Raw genomic sequence first — 16973 nt, forward strand, 5'->3', positions numbered from 1 at the left:
ACACCTTGACTCCTGTCTGGCCGGCCCATATTTTCTGCAGCTGGCAAGGCTGGCAAGGCTTTCCTGAAGGCCTCTGTAGCCAATTACAAAGGATTGTGGATCGATCCAGAGCTCTGTTATAGGCTGCAGAGGCCTTCAGGCAAGGCCAGCTGCAAAAGTAGTAGCTCCTGTAGGCTTCTGACAGCGAAAAAAAGGCTGGGGGTGACGTGCGCAAGTGAGGTTAGTCAGTGGATGACATCCCCCCAAAATAAGACCTGGTCCTTTTTTTGGTGGCAGAAAAATAAGACAGGGTCTTATTTTCGGCAAAGCATGAAATGTATGTATGTATGTATGTATGTATGTATTAAGGGATTTCAAGAACTGTACTTAAATCCAATTCTGAGAGTTGAATTGACTTGGCCAGAGAAGGAAAAAAGAAGACTTGCATCTCTTATACAGTTTATAAAGAATTTAGAATATTTCTTTTAGAAGTTTAAAAGAATACAGAAAGCTCAAGTGAACAGAGAAGAAAAATTTAGAAGTGTAGGTCATGACTTATAACTTTATAGACAACATCCAAGCAGACAAGCAATTAATTTGAGGATTATTTCAGAAATCAGTGGATACAGTCCAGTGTTACGTATAACTTAATAAATGAAACATATTTCTAAAAAAGAGATAATCCTGTAAACCATTGTGAATGAAGAAAATCCAGTTCCTCGGTATATAATGTTGCCTCTTCTTAAACGAGCAAAAACGATTATTGTCCGGTTACGGTTAGCTACTTGCAGGGAGTTACTTAAACCAGTCTCTCTAAGGCATGTGGAAAACTTGAAGTAGAAAGCAAGAGAGAGAGAGAGAGGTGAACCCCCAGGGCAATGCACTTGTATTTACAACTTGGTCTGGATCACAGAGTGCACCGCTCGGATGTGAACACTGGGCAGGCATAACCAGGAAGGGGGAAACTCCTTGTTCGAGTTGCCTTCGTGGAACTTGATGTTCAAGTAAAAGTCACCTGTGCAGAGAAAAAGAAGAGCGCCGACACACATCGAGTTTTCTGTCGGCTTAACCTGAAAGAAAAGGATGGGAGAATTTGAGCAGAGTCAGACAATGCAAAATTTAGGAACCACACGGATGTGTGCTCGGTCTCTCCAGCCTAGCATTAAAAAGGGGATAAAGGTTCCTGGTTTAGAAGATGAAGAGACTTCAAGAATGGGCCTCTGCTGAATCTGTTGATCAGTGGTGGTCAAATTAGCCTCTTTGTTGCAAACGGATAGAAGAAAATCTTTGGGTTTGAACGGTGGGGTTCTCGATGCTCTCTGAGTTTGGTTGTTTTGGAGACGTCTCATTACCAAACTCAAGAGAGCACCAAGGACCCCGCAGTGCACTGATGACGTTACCTAGTTTGGTAATGAAACGTCTGCAAGAAAATAACCAACTTCAGAGGGCACCATTGTTGCAAATTTCGTACGATTTTAAAGGCACCCATCCTGCAAAGCACAACCATATAGTTCCACATGCTTGTCAAGGAAGAGACTCAATTAATTTACCAAATTGGGAGCCCATTTTATCTATGGGAAAGAATATTTCCCCTTATATATTTAGCGTATTGATTTCGTTTTGTTTTATGATGTCAACCCTGAAGCTGACCTGACCAGGGCCATTTTGAAGCTTCAGTGTTGCCACACTGGAGTTGAGAGAAAGGGAGAAGGGAGATTAAAGGGGTTTGTGTAGCCAAAGCAAAATACTTTCTCTTGAGAACCAAGGACATTCCCCACCTGGACGGTGGAAGGAGTGAGGTCACCAGTCGACCAGACAGCGTCTTAATTGGACAATGTGACTAATTGTTTGGGGTTATCTCTTTCAACAAGGTGAAAGTCGTGGGAACCTTTAGAGTCGGTGTTCTCCAGATATGTGCCAATATGGTATCTCCAATAAAGCTTATTTTTGAGGGATCTACAGAGTTTGGTTTGCTATGAGTATATTACTTGGAATCCTTCATTATTTTTATTGGTAATGTTAAACACTCTGGTGTTATACACAGTAGAGGGAAAACTTTAAAAAAATGTAAATAAGAAAGCAAATAGACAAATCCATGCTTTTTTTTTTTTTAACAGTGAAAGGTGAAGCATTCCAAAGTCCTTTCAAGGAAATTGTTGAATAAAACAGCACATTTACACTATGGGATGTTCCTTTCTTTAACGTTTTCACTCTGGAGGAAGAATAAATACGATCGACTACGGACTACTTACGGTATCAATATAAAAGGTGTTGGAGCCAACAAAAGTGATGCCATCTTGAAGATCGTAATTGTGGACGCCGTTTTGATAATCTTGGTAGGGGATCACAGTGAGGGAGAAGGGTCCGACATTGTGCTTGCTCCAATTGGTCAGTTTCACTTCCAGCTTCACTGGATCGCCGACGGTGCAATCTGCTACAATGTCCGAGTCACAGGGTTTTCCTTCCACCAACACGTCTGTAATGCAGAAAACGAAAGACGGGATGAATGCGTTTGGCTTCGAGAATGTGAAATCCTAAATTAGAATAGAATAGAACAGAACAGAACAGATGAATGGAATGGAATGGAATGGAATAGAATATTAGACTAGACTAGACTAAAGAGAATATTAGAGTAGAGTAGAATAGAGTAGAATAGAGTAAAATAGAATAAGAGAATATTAGAATAGAATAGAATAGAATAGAATAGAATAGAATAGAATAGAATAGAATAGAATAGAATAGAAGTAGGGTAGAATAGGGTAGGGTAGGGTAGGGTAGGGTAGGGTAGGGTAGGGTAGAGTAGAGTAGAGTAGAGTAGAGTAGAATAAAATAGAATAGCAGAGTTGGAAGGGACCTTGGAGGTCTTCTAGTCCAACCCCCTGCTTAGGCAGGAAACCCTATAGCATTTCAGGCAAATGGTTATCCAATCTCTTCTTTAAAACTTCTAGTGTTGGAAGGAAAGCAAAATAAAGAAGGTATATTAAAAGAGATAAGCAAATATTATGATTAGTATGTTGAATATTACTACTTTAATATTGTAGAATTAGCATCAATGTAATGAATGATGTTGCAAATTTTGATTACTGTTCAACAAAGATACTTGTACCCAGACAACACACTGTTCAGCTGAAGACTGAATTATTATATATTAAAAATAAAAAAAACATTATTATAAAAGGCAAAAAAAACTTCCAGTGTTGGAGGACCGACAACTTCTGGAGACAAGTTGCTCCACCGATTCATGGTTCTCGCAGTCAGGAAATTTCTCCTTAGATCTAGGTTGCTTCTCTCCTTGATTAATTTCCACCCATTGCTTCTTGTCTTGTCTTCAGGTGCTTTGGAGAATAGCTGGACTCCCTCTCCTTTGTGGCAGAGTCCCTGAGATACTGGAAAGCTGCTATCATGTCACCCCTAGTCCTTCTTTTTATTAAGACTAGACACAGTCCAGTTCTTGCAACCGTTCTTCATATGTTTTAGCCTCCATCACCCTAACCCTAATCTTTGTTGCTCTTCCCTGCACTCTTTCTAGAGTCTGAAACATCATTGTTATATAGCGGTGACCAAAACTGGATGCCCTTTAAATTTAATACCTTTTCCAAAGCAAGTTGCAACTGAAAATGAATACCACAGTAGACCTAGTCCTCCAGTTACAACAGTTTGGCTGCGACAGCTTCCTGCAACCCTCTGCCAGCGTAAACGGCCCTCCTGAGCTCTGTTTTTGGCTGCAATGGCCTCCTGCGATGGCCTTCCCAAGCTCCACTTTTGCCACCAGTGACACTGTGGGTGGGTCCTTTGCTGTTTCTAGGTGGTCCTGCAGATCTAAGCACCCATGGGCCTTGAGTTTGACACCCCAGATGTGGACAAACTGCAACAACCACTGCAGTTGTAAGACAAACAGGCGACTGGCTGAACGCATCCATGAACATCAGCTGACAGTCAGAAGGCATGACGAAAATACTTTAATTTCACAACATAGGGACAGATTTAACCACAATTTCAGTTGGGACAATGTGACTATCCTAACCAGGCCAAGTCCAAAATCGCCAGGGAGCTTCTAGAAGCCTGGCATTCTGACAAATCAGCCATCAATAGATACATAGACATTAACAACATCTGTGATGACCTGGGGCGTGGCACAAAAGCAACAAAGTCACAAAAGTAGGTAAAGTCCCTTTAATTCCTCCAACTTGGCCTCCAATATCCAGTTATCATCGGCTGGTGAAAAAACTCTCCCAAGAACAGTTTTTAAAGGGAAGAAATTCAGTCTGAACCCAAAGTACATACAGATTATAAATAAAAATCCACACAAACCATGCTGCAGCAATTAACGAGACAGGGCAGGATAAGGAATTGCAGACTTCAAAAGATAACGTAACACACACAGTTGGGAGGATGCAGGAACCCAGATAAGACTTAACAAACAAAGATAATTCGTGCTTTGCTTCCAGCAAGGTGCTATTTGCAAACACCCTTTTTAAATCCTGTTTTCCCAGCTGCAGCTAATGAAGGGAATCAGGGCCCTTTTCTCCCCCGTAACCCATGTAACTCACGTTGCTCCCTTCTCCATTCCTCCCTGCGTGTGCTAGGATGAAGAGGTGGCCCTGAGTCTTCCTCTGAAGGCCCAACCGGACTGTGCTCTTCCTCAGTTTCTTCCACAGCCACCAGAGCCACACTCCCCACTCCCTGTCAGCTACTCGACCTCCCCCTCAGAATCAGATTCCAACAGGGGCATGACAACCTCTATACACTATGTAAAAGGGAACAATCAACCAGCCCAAAAGGGAACAGAAAAACTCTGCACCTCCCCATCAACAATCGGCATCTAGATCAGCATAGATTAACTCCAAGGTTAACTTCAGACCAACAACCAAGTAAGCAAAACCCCAATCATGAAACTGTGAAACAGCCATCAGTAAACGGGCCAACCAAAGAATCCCTAAGACAGCTCACCACCCCCATGAGCAGGCAAGACACCAGAATATAAATCTGAAAGCAAACAGCACTTCTTACTAGCACTGATGATGTTACCTAGTTGGGTAATGAAATGTCTGCAAGAAAACAAGCAAGCTCAGACAGCACCAAAGACCCCTCAGTCCTGCTTGAGTTGGCCATGGCAAGTAGGCCGCAACGAGTCGGCTGCGGCAAATTGGCTGAGGCAAATTGCCACAGATCCATTCAGTTGAAGTAAAAACCTATTACTCAGAAAAGAAAAGTTTTTTTAAAAAATTATTCTTTTTACTAAGGCTTAAAATCTTTGCCTTCAGAAGTTGTGGGAGCTTCATCACTGGAAACTTTCAAGAAAGAGACTGGACTGCCATCTGTCAGAAAGGGTGCTTGAACAGTGGGTTGGACTAGATGACCTATAACTGTGATGGCGAACCCATGGCATGTGTGCCACAGGTGGCACGCAGAGCCATTTGTGTGGCCACGCGAGCCCCAGGCAAACTTACCTCACTCCGCATGGGTGCACCTCCCAGCTGATTTTCAGGCCTTTTTTGGCCTGCCAGAGGTTTGAGGGAAGCCTCTGCAGGCTGAAAAATAGGGCCGTTTTGTCACTTCCTGTATTTCCAGAAATACCCGAAGTGATGAAACGGGCCCATTTTTTTGGCCTGCAAAGCCTGCAAAAGCTTCCCTCAAGCCTCTGGCAGGCCGAAAAAGCCTCAAACGGGCCGAAAATCAGCTGGAAGGCACAGTGCAGATAAGAGGGCATCAGCGGTGGCAGGGAATTGGGTGTGCATGAGCAGGGGGCATGCAGGGGCTGCGCGCATTGCCTTCTGGGTGCTGGCATGCGAGTGCATGCAAGCCCACACACAATTTTTGGCACAGGAGCCCAAAAATGTTAGCCACCACCAACCTATAAGGTCCCTTTCCAACTTGGTTAATCTGTTAAAATGATCCTGATAATAATAAACATCCATAACTAGCATCTTTTCTAAAGTGGTAAAGATTTGGCATTTTACAACATGCTTACAATTTTCACTCCACATCTTTATTGGTATGAAGTTCTACTTTATCGAGGTATGGGTTTTAAACGAGAAACCAACATCTGTCATTAATTCTTCTTAACAGGAAATATCGGGATTTATCTAGGCATTTTTTTCTCTTTAGATATTATAAAATTGGTATCGTTTAACAGGTGAAGAACCTGCAGGAATTTAAACAACTGACCAACAAATCACAACACATATATACTGCCTGAGAGAAATGCAATTCATAATAATGGCGTTTTAATCTTGATTAGGTAGCAAACTGCAATTAATTTGAAACAGCAATCATTAATTAAAAAATATGTGTAAGTGTTGCCAGCGGGGATAACATTTTAAAATATATACCCATATTTTTATTATTATCATCATCACCAGCTCTTCCTGAATGACACAAAAGAGTTTAGGTATCCTTAACACCTTCAAAACCTCATCAAAAGGTCAGAAACATTCATTTTTGGTAGATTAATTTAGCAATAAGAAGCCTCAAATCAACCAGGTCAACTTTTTTTTCATTTATTTCATCCCATTCTTGCTTCAACCTCTCTTCCGTTATTTTTAGTTTTGTCAATAGAAACCCATTTTAGCTAAACCTAATGTTTTGTCACTGTCACAACCCCCTCTCAGCCTGCCTGCGTTTGTGCATGACAAATCACCCCAAAGAGCTTGGCAAAATAAAGATAATAATCATCACAATAAAAAAATGATTCCTACTCATGCCAATCTTAACATTTTTCAGAGATAAAAAGAGGAGGGGCATTGAATAGAAAAGTTTTACGAATAGAAGAACCAGCTCTTGCAAATGAAACCTTCCTTCGTGCACGTGTTTGACAAGTCTTGGGCTTCTCTACCGAGACATTTCCGGCAAAGTAAATTTTCCACTTTTCTTGGCAAATCCAAGGCAGAGGTAATTAGCAACCACACACTGAGCTCATTCCAAGGAAAATATGGATGTTGCCAGGATAATGAGTTTAGGGGCAGAACACGTGATGGCTGTCGAATACCGGAGAAACCAGAAGATTCAGGCAGTTCAAATGAGTATAAAGGTTTATTGCAAGCTTAAGCTCTCTACAAGAATCTGACCAACTAACGGGAAATGTGCGGGAGATAAGAAAAGCATTCAAGAAGGGCTGGACTGAAAGATCTTTGGCGGGCATGCAGGGACTCGTGGCTTATGACATTTTTGACCCCTCCCTCGGGCTCAGCCTGGTCATCTCTTACAATGGTTGGGTTAGTGCTAAGAAAAGGCCTTCTTTAATTTCTCCAATCTTTTTTGGTCCAAAGGTTCGGGATCAGCTCTCTTATTCTGCTCATCCAGCACATAACCCATAATTAACAGTAACAGTAACAGATTTATCAGATTAACAAAGTTGGAAGAGACCTCGGAGATCATCCAGTCCAACCCCTCCACCCTGCCCAAGCAGAAGACCCTACACCATTTCTGACAGAGGGCAGTCCAATCTCATCTCGATAGTGTCAAATGATGAAGCTCCCACAACTTCTGAAGACAACTTCTTTTCCTTTGGTTGGTTGTTCTCACTGTCAAAAAATCTCTTCTTATTTCTAAGTTGAATCTCTCCTTGTTCAGTTTCCAATTTACTCCTTGTCTGGCCTTCAGGTGCCTTGGAAAATAGCTTCTCTCTGTGGCAGCCCCTCAACTATTGGAAGACTGCTATCATGCCTCCCCTGGTCCTTCTCTTCACTAGACTAGCCAGGCCCGGTTCCTGCAACCGTCCATCTTATGTTTTAGCCTCCAGTCCCCTCATCCTCCTGGTTGCTCTTCTCTGCATTCTTTCTAGAGTCTCAACATCTTTTTTATAGTCTGGTGACCAAATCTGGATGCGGTATTCTAGGTGTGGTCTTACTAAGGCTTTATAGAATGGTATTAGTATCTCCCTTGAAATTGAAATTCATCACCAAGTGGTACGGTCATTAAGTGAGACTTCATGTAACTCCTATCCGATTTTCTCTTCACTAGACTAGCCATGCCCAGTTCCTGCAACTGTTCATCGTGCACACCTCTGCATTTTTTTATAGAGTCTCAATATCTTTTTTATAGTGCGGTGACCAAAACTGGATAAGAGTTGGAAGGGACCTTGGAGGTCATCAAGTCCAATGCTCTGCTCTCGCAGAAGACATATACTATTTCTGATACATGTCTGTCCAGTCTCTTCTTAAAAGCTTCCAAGGATGGGACACTCACAACTTCCATAGGCAAACTGGTTTATTGTTCTCCTTAGTTCTAGATGGCTTCTCTTCTTGGTTAGCCTCCGTCCCTTGTTTCTTGTCCTGCTTACAGGTCCTTGGTTAACAGGTTGGCTCCCTCTTCCTTGTGGAAGCCCTTCAAGTATTGTAAGACTGCTATCATGTCACCCATGGTCCTTCTTTTCACTAAACTTGGTATACCCAATTCCTGCAATCATTCTTTGTATGTGTTAACTTCTAGGCTCCTAATAGTTTTTCCTGTTCTTCTCTGAACTCTTTCCAAAGCTTCAACATTTCTATCTTTTTCATTGACATTACAGTTGATAATGTTTACTGCCTCTAAGAAGGCTTAATGCTGGTAGAATTTAGATATTTCACTGGTTGTATCTGCAATAGGAAGGGACGCGGTGGCTCAGTGGCTGCTGAGCTTGTCGATCAGAAGGTCGGCAGTTCGGCAGTTCGAATCCCGAGCGCCGTGTAACAGAGTGAGCTCCCGTTACTTGGCTTCTGCCAACCTAGCAGTTTGAAAGCATGTAAAAAAATGCAAGTAGAAAAATAGGGGCCACTTTAGTGGGAAGATAACAGCGCTCCATGCGCCTTCGGCGTTTAGTCATGCCGGCCACATCACCACAGAGACATCTTCGGACAGCGCTGGCTCTTCGGCTTTGTAACGGAGATGAGCACCGTCCCCTAGAGCCAGAAAATGACTAGCATGAACCTTTCCCTTTACCTACAATAGGACAGTCCAATGAAGGGTAAACTCACTCACTTTTCCTTTTCATCTGGGGGTGTACTACACCTCTCTTTCTATGTATCCGTGGAAAGCCTCTGATATTGCATCCAATTAAAATGTAAAAAGGTCATAAGACAGAAACTTCCAATTGGAGAAATTGATTTCATCTTTCCCACAGCCAATTAGTCTACGGTTGACTTAGGGTTTGTATGTGCAGAGAGATTAATTATTCCCTGAACGCAAAACCTTACCTGGCACCAATCCAAGAGGCATAAAGGCAGCTTTATACTGTCAAACAATCACCCCTGTTTGCAGAGGCATGGGGAGGCAGCCGATTATGGGGAAACTGCCCTTAGAGAGCTGCTCACCTGAACCAAGAAATTATTTCGGTTTTGGGTCCTTCGCTAATGCAGAAACGGTTGACGGCGTTCAGTGGAGCTCATTTAAGATTCTCGTTTGCAAAGGAGTAAACTCTGGGCATCATGTGTTTGTCTTGTTAATACAGATGGCACGTAAAAGCAGAGATTCCATGAGCTCTTCAGTAAGGATTCGATCCCAGGCGAGCAGTAGCTCTAAGGTTTTTATCCATCAGATCTACAGTGAATCTGAATTTGATCTCGGGTTGGTTTCCACAAGTAAAACTTCTTGGGAGCTGATCAGACAACAAATAGACCTGAAACCAGAGACATTTTTGTTGGGCATGATTCCAGGAAATTACAATAAGGGTAACACATATTTGGTTGTATACATCCTAACAGCAGCTAGGATCGCATATGCACAATGTTGGGAAAACCCAGAAACCCCTGCAGACGATATTATAATCCAAAAATTCTGGAATGTGCAGAGATGGATAGGCTAACCCTAAAAAAATTAAAGGAAAAGAAGATTCGGACTATTTCATAACATGGGAACTATTCTATAAATGGTTAAATGACAGATATTGAAGTTAGAGGAGTGGAATTAGGTGAAATATAGTTTATAGGAGAAAGAAAAACCCTAGAATAGAATAGCAGCCCCCTGTATAGGCAGGAAACCCTATACCATATCAAACAAATGGCTGCCCAATTTCTTCTTAAAAACTTCCCATGCTGGAGCATTCTCAACTCAGAAGTTGTGAGTGCTTAAAAACTGGAGGTTTTTAAGAAGAGACCGGACAACCACCCATCTGATATGGGATAGGGTCTCCTGACTGAGCAAGGGGTTGGACTAGAAGACCTCCAAGGTCCCTCCTCACTCTCTTATTCTGCTACTCTGCTATTAAGTCAAAATGCAATGATTTCCTTGAGAAGCATGGCCAAAAAACTGACAAAAATTGGCCAAGACTCACTGAACAATCGGCTTGCTTAGTTAGCAATGGCAATTCTGATTGTGGTCACAAGTTGAGGTCAATCCGTACATTTTCATCCCATCTGGAGAATCTACAACTAGCCTTTTAATTTTGCTAGCAATATAGTACAATGCTGGAATTTGAAGTGCAGCTGCAACCTAACAACCAAGTGTTAAGCACACAAAAAATATTTCTCAGGCAAGATGAATCACATCCAGTAGTCTACATGGGCAAAGAAGTGTTTAAGAAGTGGTTTTTTTTTTCTGTAAAAATCTGAAGCAGCTGCTGTCAGCTTGTTTCAGCTTCACTAAGCAGGAGGTTGGATAAAATTCCCTTCCGCTGCATCCCAATCTGTGCTGAGTTTTTGTTAATCAAAGGTGCCTGGGCATTGTTCCTGGGCCATCGCAGCCCCTTCCTCATATTGTTTTATTTTATTTATTTTGATTTGTCAATCGCTTACAAGATAATAGGTATAAGTATAATCATGAGTTAAGACTACAGGAAATAGGTACGAATAAATGGGGACAATAGGACAGGGACGGTAGGCATGATGGTGAACTTATGCACGCCCCTTTTTTTCTTTATTGTGGAGGAGTGTTTCCCTTTAAACTTCCCAGCCACACATCCTCTTTAATTTGCAACCCCATATTTGGCACCGCTTGGCTCTTGGTTAATGCAAAAGCCGGAGAGTTAGGCAAGTCAATCCAAACAAAACAGATTCATAAAAAAGCGGGCTCCCCTTCGACACATCACACAAATGCCAAATGGCCATTGGGTGACAGCTGAGCCTCCGATTAACATGTGTATTATCTGCGGTAAATCTAGGCGATGTGTTTCAAAACCTGGCCATCGACTCTCTGATTCACGTTTAAACTTAGAAAATCTCCATTTGCTAGCAATCAAAATATATGGGGAGACACACACTGAAGGCAAAACAGTAATTTGGGGACAGCACGAGATCTGACAAATCAAATGGCCTCCAATCCCTGCCATGCTAAACCCGCCAAGAAGCATTCTGTTTGTCTGTTTAGAAAATTGATATGGCTGCCTACTCGCTCACAGGGACTCTAGGTGGCTTACAAGCAATAAAAACACAATATAGAATTTTTTTTTTTTAAAAAAACCCACACAATAACTCTCCAACCCCAGGCGACAACAAACACGTCACACGCTGGGGTCCCCAGGCCCACTTGCAAAACCAAGTCTTCAGGGCCTTATAAAAAATTATCAAAATGGGAACCAGTCTGAAGGTATCTATCTATCTATCTATCTATCTATCTATCTATCTATCTATCTATCTATCTATCTATCTATCTATCTATCATATCTCTCTCTCTCTCTCTATCAATTTCAATCTATCTCTATCAACCTCTCTACCTACCTACCTACATCTATCTCTGTCAATTTCAATCTATCTATCAACCTCTCTACCTCTCTACCTCCCTCCCTACCTATCTGCTGCATTTTGAACTGGAACATTTGGCTGCTTTTCAAGGGCAGCCCAGTTGTTTTCCTGCTCCTCATTAGAACTTTTCAAATGTTATTTTTTTTAGCATCCTGAGTCAGGACCTGAACTAGAAGGCTGTAAGAATCAAGAGATCCAGAAGTTATCGTAGCAAGCAAACGTGAGTGTTCAAAGTTGAGATCGGTTCCACAGCAAAATTCGGTAGTCGTCAAAGCAGATTATTAATGCTTTTATGAGGCTGGCCCTGGTGTTAGACCACTGAGGTGGACATCTCAGGTGACAGATGACAGAGGTTGCAAAAAGCTACCTAGAACACAGCTGTAGTCGGTAAGATAATGAAGAGTGATGTGGGTGATATTTGAGTAGGGTAACGGTTGCATTTTGTTTAACTACCTTTGTTTATATCCCAATCAAGGAACTACTGATTCAGACAATCAATCAATAAATAACAGCCCACTCAAGGAACCGCCAAGAACGTTCCTTCCAACATTGACAGGACAAGCCACTTGTATATAAACAGAGACCCAGCTCCCTTCTAGCACTGATGATGTTACCTAGTTGGGTAATGAAACAACCAAGAAAACAACCAACTTCAGAGAGCACCAAGAACCTCACAGGCCTCCTCCTCTCCATAAACCCCACACCCTTCTGGGACTGATGGTGTTACCTCGTTGGATAATGAAACATCTGCAAGAAAACAATTAGTGCCACAGTCCTTCTCCTCCTCTCTACAAACTCCATACCCTTCTAGGTTTAATAGTGTTAACTAGTTGGATAATGAAACACTTGCTAAATCCTCCCCAAGCTCAGAGAATATTAAGGGTCACATAGTCCTCTTCCTCTTTTCCACAAACCCCACACCCTTCTAGGACTGATGGTATTACCTAGTTGGGTTATGAAACATCTCCAAGACAACATCCAAACTCAGAGAACACCAAGGAGCCAACGTTTTGTCCTTTGTCTTAGGTAGTGAAGTGTTAGCAAAGAGTAGCAAGAAAGAAGCAGAAGAGAAATGGTATAGAGCTATCTGGACATAATGTTATGTACTATTATTTATTTACTCCACTTGCAAACCACCTTTCTGCTTACTCCAAAATTTAAATTGCTTAGAGCCATTTAAAAATATAGAAATGGAATAATAAAAACAATGTACTTGAAATTAAACTTACACCGAGGGAAGAAAGCAGGCAGAGCTAAATCTGGGTTATTCATGAAAGGGTATGTGTTAAAGCCAATTCATTCCAAAATAAAATGGTTTTTCGTTTCCACTCCAATGAAGAATGAAGACACACAACACTTAGCATTGTACCATCTGGATGAAAACCGGTCATTGTTGCTGTTCTGGAGCTGCAACTGCCCATGACAATCAAGATGAACTCTTCAGAGGTTGCAGAGAGGAAAACAAGATGGGAAATATACAAAACCCGCCCCCTGATATAATAACGATTAAAAAAAAAGGTCCATGTGTTCCAAAAATTCCAAAGTTGCTCACAAGTAAGAATCCATCTCGGCATTCCTAAGAGAAGCTTACCACAAAACAACAATGATTTCATTCTCCAATATATCCTCATTTTAAATAAAGAGGAGCTTTGGCTGACAGAACTCTATTAATTAAAAAAGTAAAAAAAAAAAAAAAAGGCCAATCAAGACAGAAACCATGAAAGTGTTGCATGTATTCTGAATATAAAACCAGAAGAAAACTCATTGTGCTGCACATATTACCGCAAACCTGAAAACTAATTTGTTGAATAGTCCGTTGCTTTCCTAATCCATTTTAGCTTCCTAATCTCCAGTAACTTTCCCATTCACGGACAACATTTTTAAATTGAATTAGTGGGAAGGGGAGGGAGGGAGGGAGGGAAAAGGGAGGGAGGGGAGAAGCGGAGAAGGAGGAAGAGAGGAAGAAAGGAAGGAAAGGAGGGAGGGGAGAGGGAGGGAAAAGGGAGGGAGGGGAGAAGGGGAGATGGCAGGAGAGAAGAAGAAAGGAAGAAGGGAGGGAAGAAGGAAAGAGGGAGGGAGGGGAAAAGGAGAAAGAGAAGGTGGGAGAGAGACAGGAAGAAAGGAAAGAAGGAGGGAGGGAAGAAGGGGAGAGGGAGAGAGGGAGGGATGGGAGAAGGGGAGAGGGAGGGAGAAAGGAAGACGGGAAGGAAGAAAAGTAGGGAGGGAGGAGGGAGGAAAGAAGGTGAGAGGGAGGGAGGGAGGGAGGGAGAGAGGAAGGAAGGAAAAGGAAGGAAGGAAGGTTGGATTCAAACTCTTTTGATTTGTAATTTTCTTCCAAATTATTTTGAAAGCAAATCCTCAGGAGACAGGCGCCCTATGCCCCTGAATTCGGATCGCAGATTGAGATAATGCCCGAACGTCAGAATAAAATATACAAGAAGGAAACGAAAGAATTTGGCACAGCAGCACAAAGCAGTTGAGATTTCAGAAGGAGAACGACTAGAAAAAGAGGGCAAGGTAGGAAAGGAAAAACTAAAGAAGGCAAAACAAGAAGACTTGGCAACAAGAGATTGAAGCAGAAAGGTTTTTTTAAAAAAATGTGTAATGGAAGCGTTTTAGCAAGTGACAATTAACTTGCTGCCAAAGCCTTATGTTTTTTTAAATCAACCAGAAATGGAAGAGTAATTTAATTGCAAAAATTGAGCATTATCTGGTTAATGGGGTGGGATCTGAAAGAACCACCTCCAAGACTTCATAGCAGTTATAGAGGAATATGTTGGGGAGTGCGTCTTTTGAGTGTGTGTATATGTGTGTAGCAAGGCACAGGTTCTACTCAATTCCGTATGAAGAAGACTGGACATTTGAGTCATTTGGTTTGTTATCATTCAATATTTTTTTTTCCAAATACACTAATTTCATTTAAGACCTACTAATTCTTCATCCTTCTTGCCGTTTCCAAACTGTAGGTTATATTCAGTAGTGGGATTCAAATAATGTAACCACCAGTTCGCTGCCCTAATGGCTGGGCGGGCGTGGCCGTAGTGGGTGTGGTCAAGGGGTGCGACAGGCAGCAGTCGGCCTCCTGCACCCCCCCTGGGAACAAACACGGGCTGTGTGGGGTGGGTAGGCGCTGTGCCGCACGCCCTGTGCTCCGTTTTGGGCCTAGTAGGCCTCCCTGCAGCCCCCTGGGAGAAAAAACGGTGTGAGGGGGCGTGTTGCACCATGCTTGCCCCATTTTGGGCCTTGTAAGCCTCCCTCACTTACCTGGGAGTCAAATTTGGGCGTGTAGGGACTCCTGGAGGGGAGGGGCCAGCCAGAGGTGGTATTTTCCGGTTCTCTGAACTAGTCAAAATTTCTACTACCAGTACACTGGAACCAGTCCAAACTGGCTGAATACCACCTCTGGCTATATTTCGTCCAAAGCTTCATGCAGATGAACATGGAAACATGGCCTCCCACGCTGGTACTTCAGATCTCATTCCTCCTCGTTTTCCCTATTTTAAATTCCAATGCAAAGTGCATCGTACTGAAATTCAGTCATGTTTGTTGTCCGAGGGATGGTCTTTTTTTCCAAGAGTTTTGACCCATCCAATTCGAACCAGCAGATTGGGCACATTGCCAAACCTGTCAGCTGAAGAATTGATGACTGGTGTGGACTAGAAGAAAGGTCTTTTCTGCTGTGGCCTCCTGCTCTGTGGAACCTCATCCCCTCGGAGATCAGAATGGTCCCAACCCTGTTGGCTTTTTGCAAAGTTTTAAAAATTGGCTATTTACCCCGGGCTTGAAATACACTAAGGGGTCTGTTACTTGGCTTTACTATTTAGTTACCATATTTCTCCGAAAATAAGACCCTGTCTTATGTTTTCTTTGCCACCAAAAAAGGCACTAGGTCTTATTTTGGGGATCTCATCCACTGACTAACCTCACTTGCATGTGTCACCCCTGGTCTCCTTTTTGCTGTCAGAGGCCTTCAGGAACTTCTTCTTCTGTGGCCATCAAGGCTTTTCTGAAGGCCTCTGCTAGGACTTACTTTCAGGGTAGGTCGTATTTTTTGGGGAAATGGGGTAGTTAATTGTCACAGCTGCTGTTTGCACTTTAGTATTTTGTAGATGTTTTGATTGTTTTAATGTTTTATTCATTGTTTTGTCTTTTTAGAATTTGAAGCCACGCAGAGTCACTTTGGGAGCAGCTCTGTAGCGGACAAAAAACGCTCTATAGAGAATCATTAAAATTGCCCAGAATATCATCGGGCTCCTGCTACCAGCCATGGATGACATCTTTGCATCTCGCTGCTTGAGGAAGTCGCACAACATTCTGAGAGACTCTTCCCATCCTGCTTACAATCTTTGTGAACTGTTGCCTTCTGGCAAAAGATACAGAACAATTAAAACTCGGACCACACATTTTCTGAACAGTTTTTATCTCAGAACTATAATTGCACTTAACAATGAACTTAAGGACCACCATCAGTGAGCTGTTGGACAGGATTACTTGGTCTGCTGGGTGGTTGCTTTTGTGTTTTTAGGGTGCGGGGAATTTGGTGGGTGGGGGTATTTTGGGGAGATTGTCATGTGTGTGTGTGAGTGTTGGGTCTGGTCTCTAGGTGTTATGTGAATTTCATTGTATGTGTATACTGTGTATATACACGTACAATGACAATAAAGTATTATTATTATTATTATTATTATTATTATTATTATTATTATTATTATTATTATTATTAATAATAATAATTGAGTTGGGCTGCTATAGAAATTGAACGAATGAAATGAATGAGTGTGTGAGTGAATGAATGACTGAACGAATGACATGTATGTCTAGACTGGATTCAAACATCTGGCTAAATTATGGTTAGTTTAAATAAATGCAACCGGCTGGTTAAATGTAAGACCCAAACAAACAAGACTTAGTACACGCTATGAATTAATATTTAGATATTAAATATTTAAGCTGTATGTGTTCTTTCTCTCTTTAAATTTCCAGAGCGGGGCCCTTTCATATTTGTTTCTTTAATAATGTATGCCCCCCATCTGATCCATCGTGGAAAATTCAGGCATTTGGAGTATTGAAGAACAAACTTTGTTAACCATGATCATTGGGTACCTGTCCTAAAAGAAAGCTGACCCCAGAAGAATGAGGGCACAAGGAGTTTGATAGAGGTTGAGGGCTATGAGGCAGGAAATCCAAGAGAATTGATTTGCCAGCAAATTTTGGAAGAGCTAGACTGGTTCTTGACTTTGCACTGAGATTGTTGTTGTTTTTTCACAATTTCTGGCATTCCAGGAACAAAACTGAGGAAGCCCATCGTTAAAGAGATGGAAAATGGAGATGATTGAGCTA

The 16973-nt window shown here is 42.0% G+C and overlaps 1 protein-coding gene across 6 annotated transcripts in view; it reads right to left on the bottom strand.

Moving 5' to 3' along the window:
• Positions 1 to 426: 426 nt before the first annotated feature.
• The window catches only part of TRAPPC9 (trafficking protein particle complex subunit 9), a 315827-nt gene continuing 299280 nt past the window's right edge, over positions 427 to 16973 (bottom strand). For all 6 annotated transcript variants that reach the window (XM_087962255.1, XM_087962252.1, XM_087962256.1 and 3 more), the window contains 2 exons: positions 2232 to 2455; positions 427 to 1049 (listed from right to left, as the gene is read on the bottom strand). In XM_087962255.1, the coding sequence (XP_087818381.1) occupies positions 870 to 1049; positions 2232 to 2455 (404 nt within the window). In that variant the 3' untranslated portion in view covers positions 427 to 869. The remainder of the gene's footprint in view (positions 1050 to 2231; positions 2456 to 16973) is intronic.

The sequence above is a fragment of the Notechis scutatus genome, chromosome 3 (assembly GCF_049901735.1).
Source record: "Notechis scutatus isolate UNSWTSFEM ecotype Mainland chromosome 3, rNotScu1.2, whole genome shotgun sequence".
In the NCBI taxonomy this organism is placed as follows: Eukaryota; Metazoa; Chordata; class Lepidosauria; order Squamata; family Elapidae; genus Notechis; species Notechis scutatus.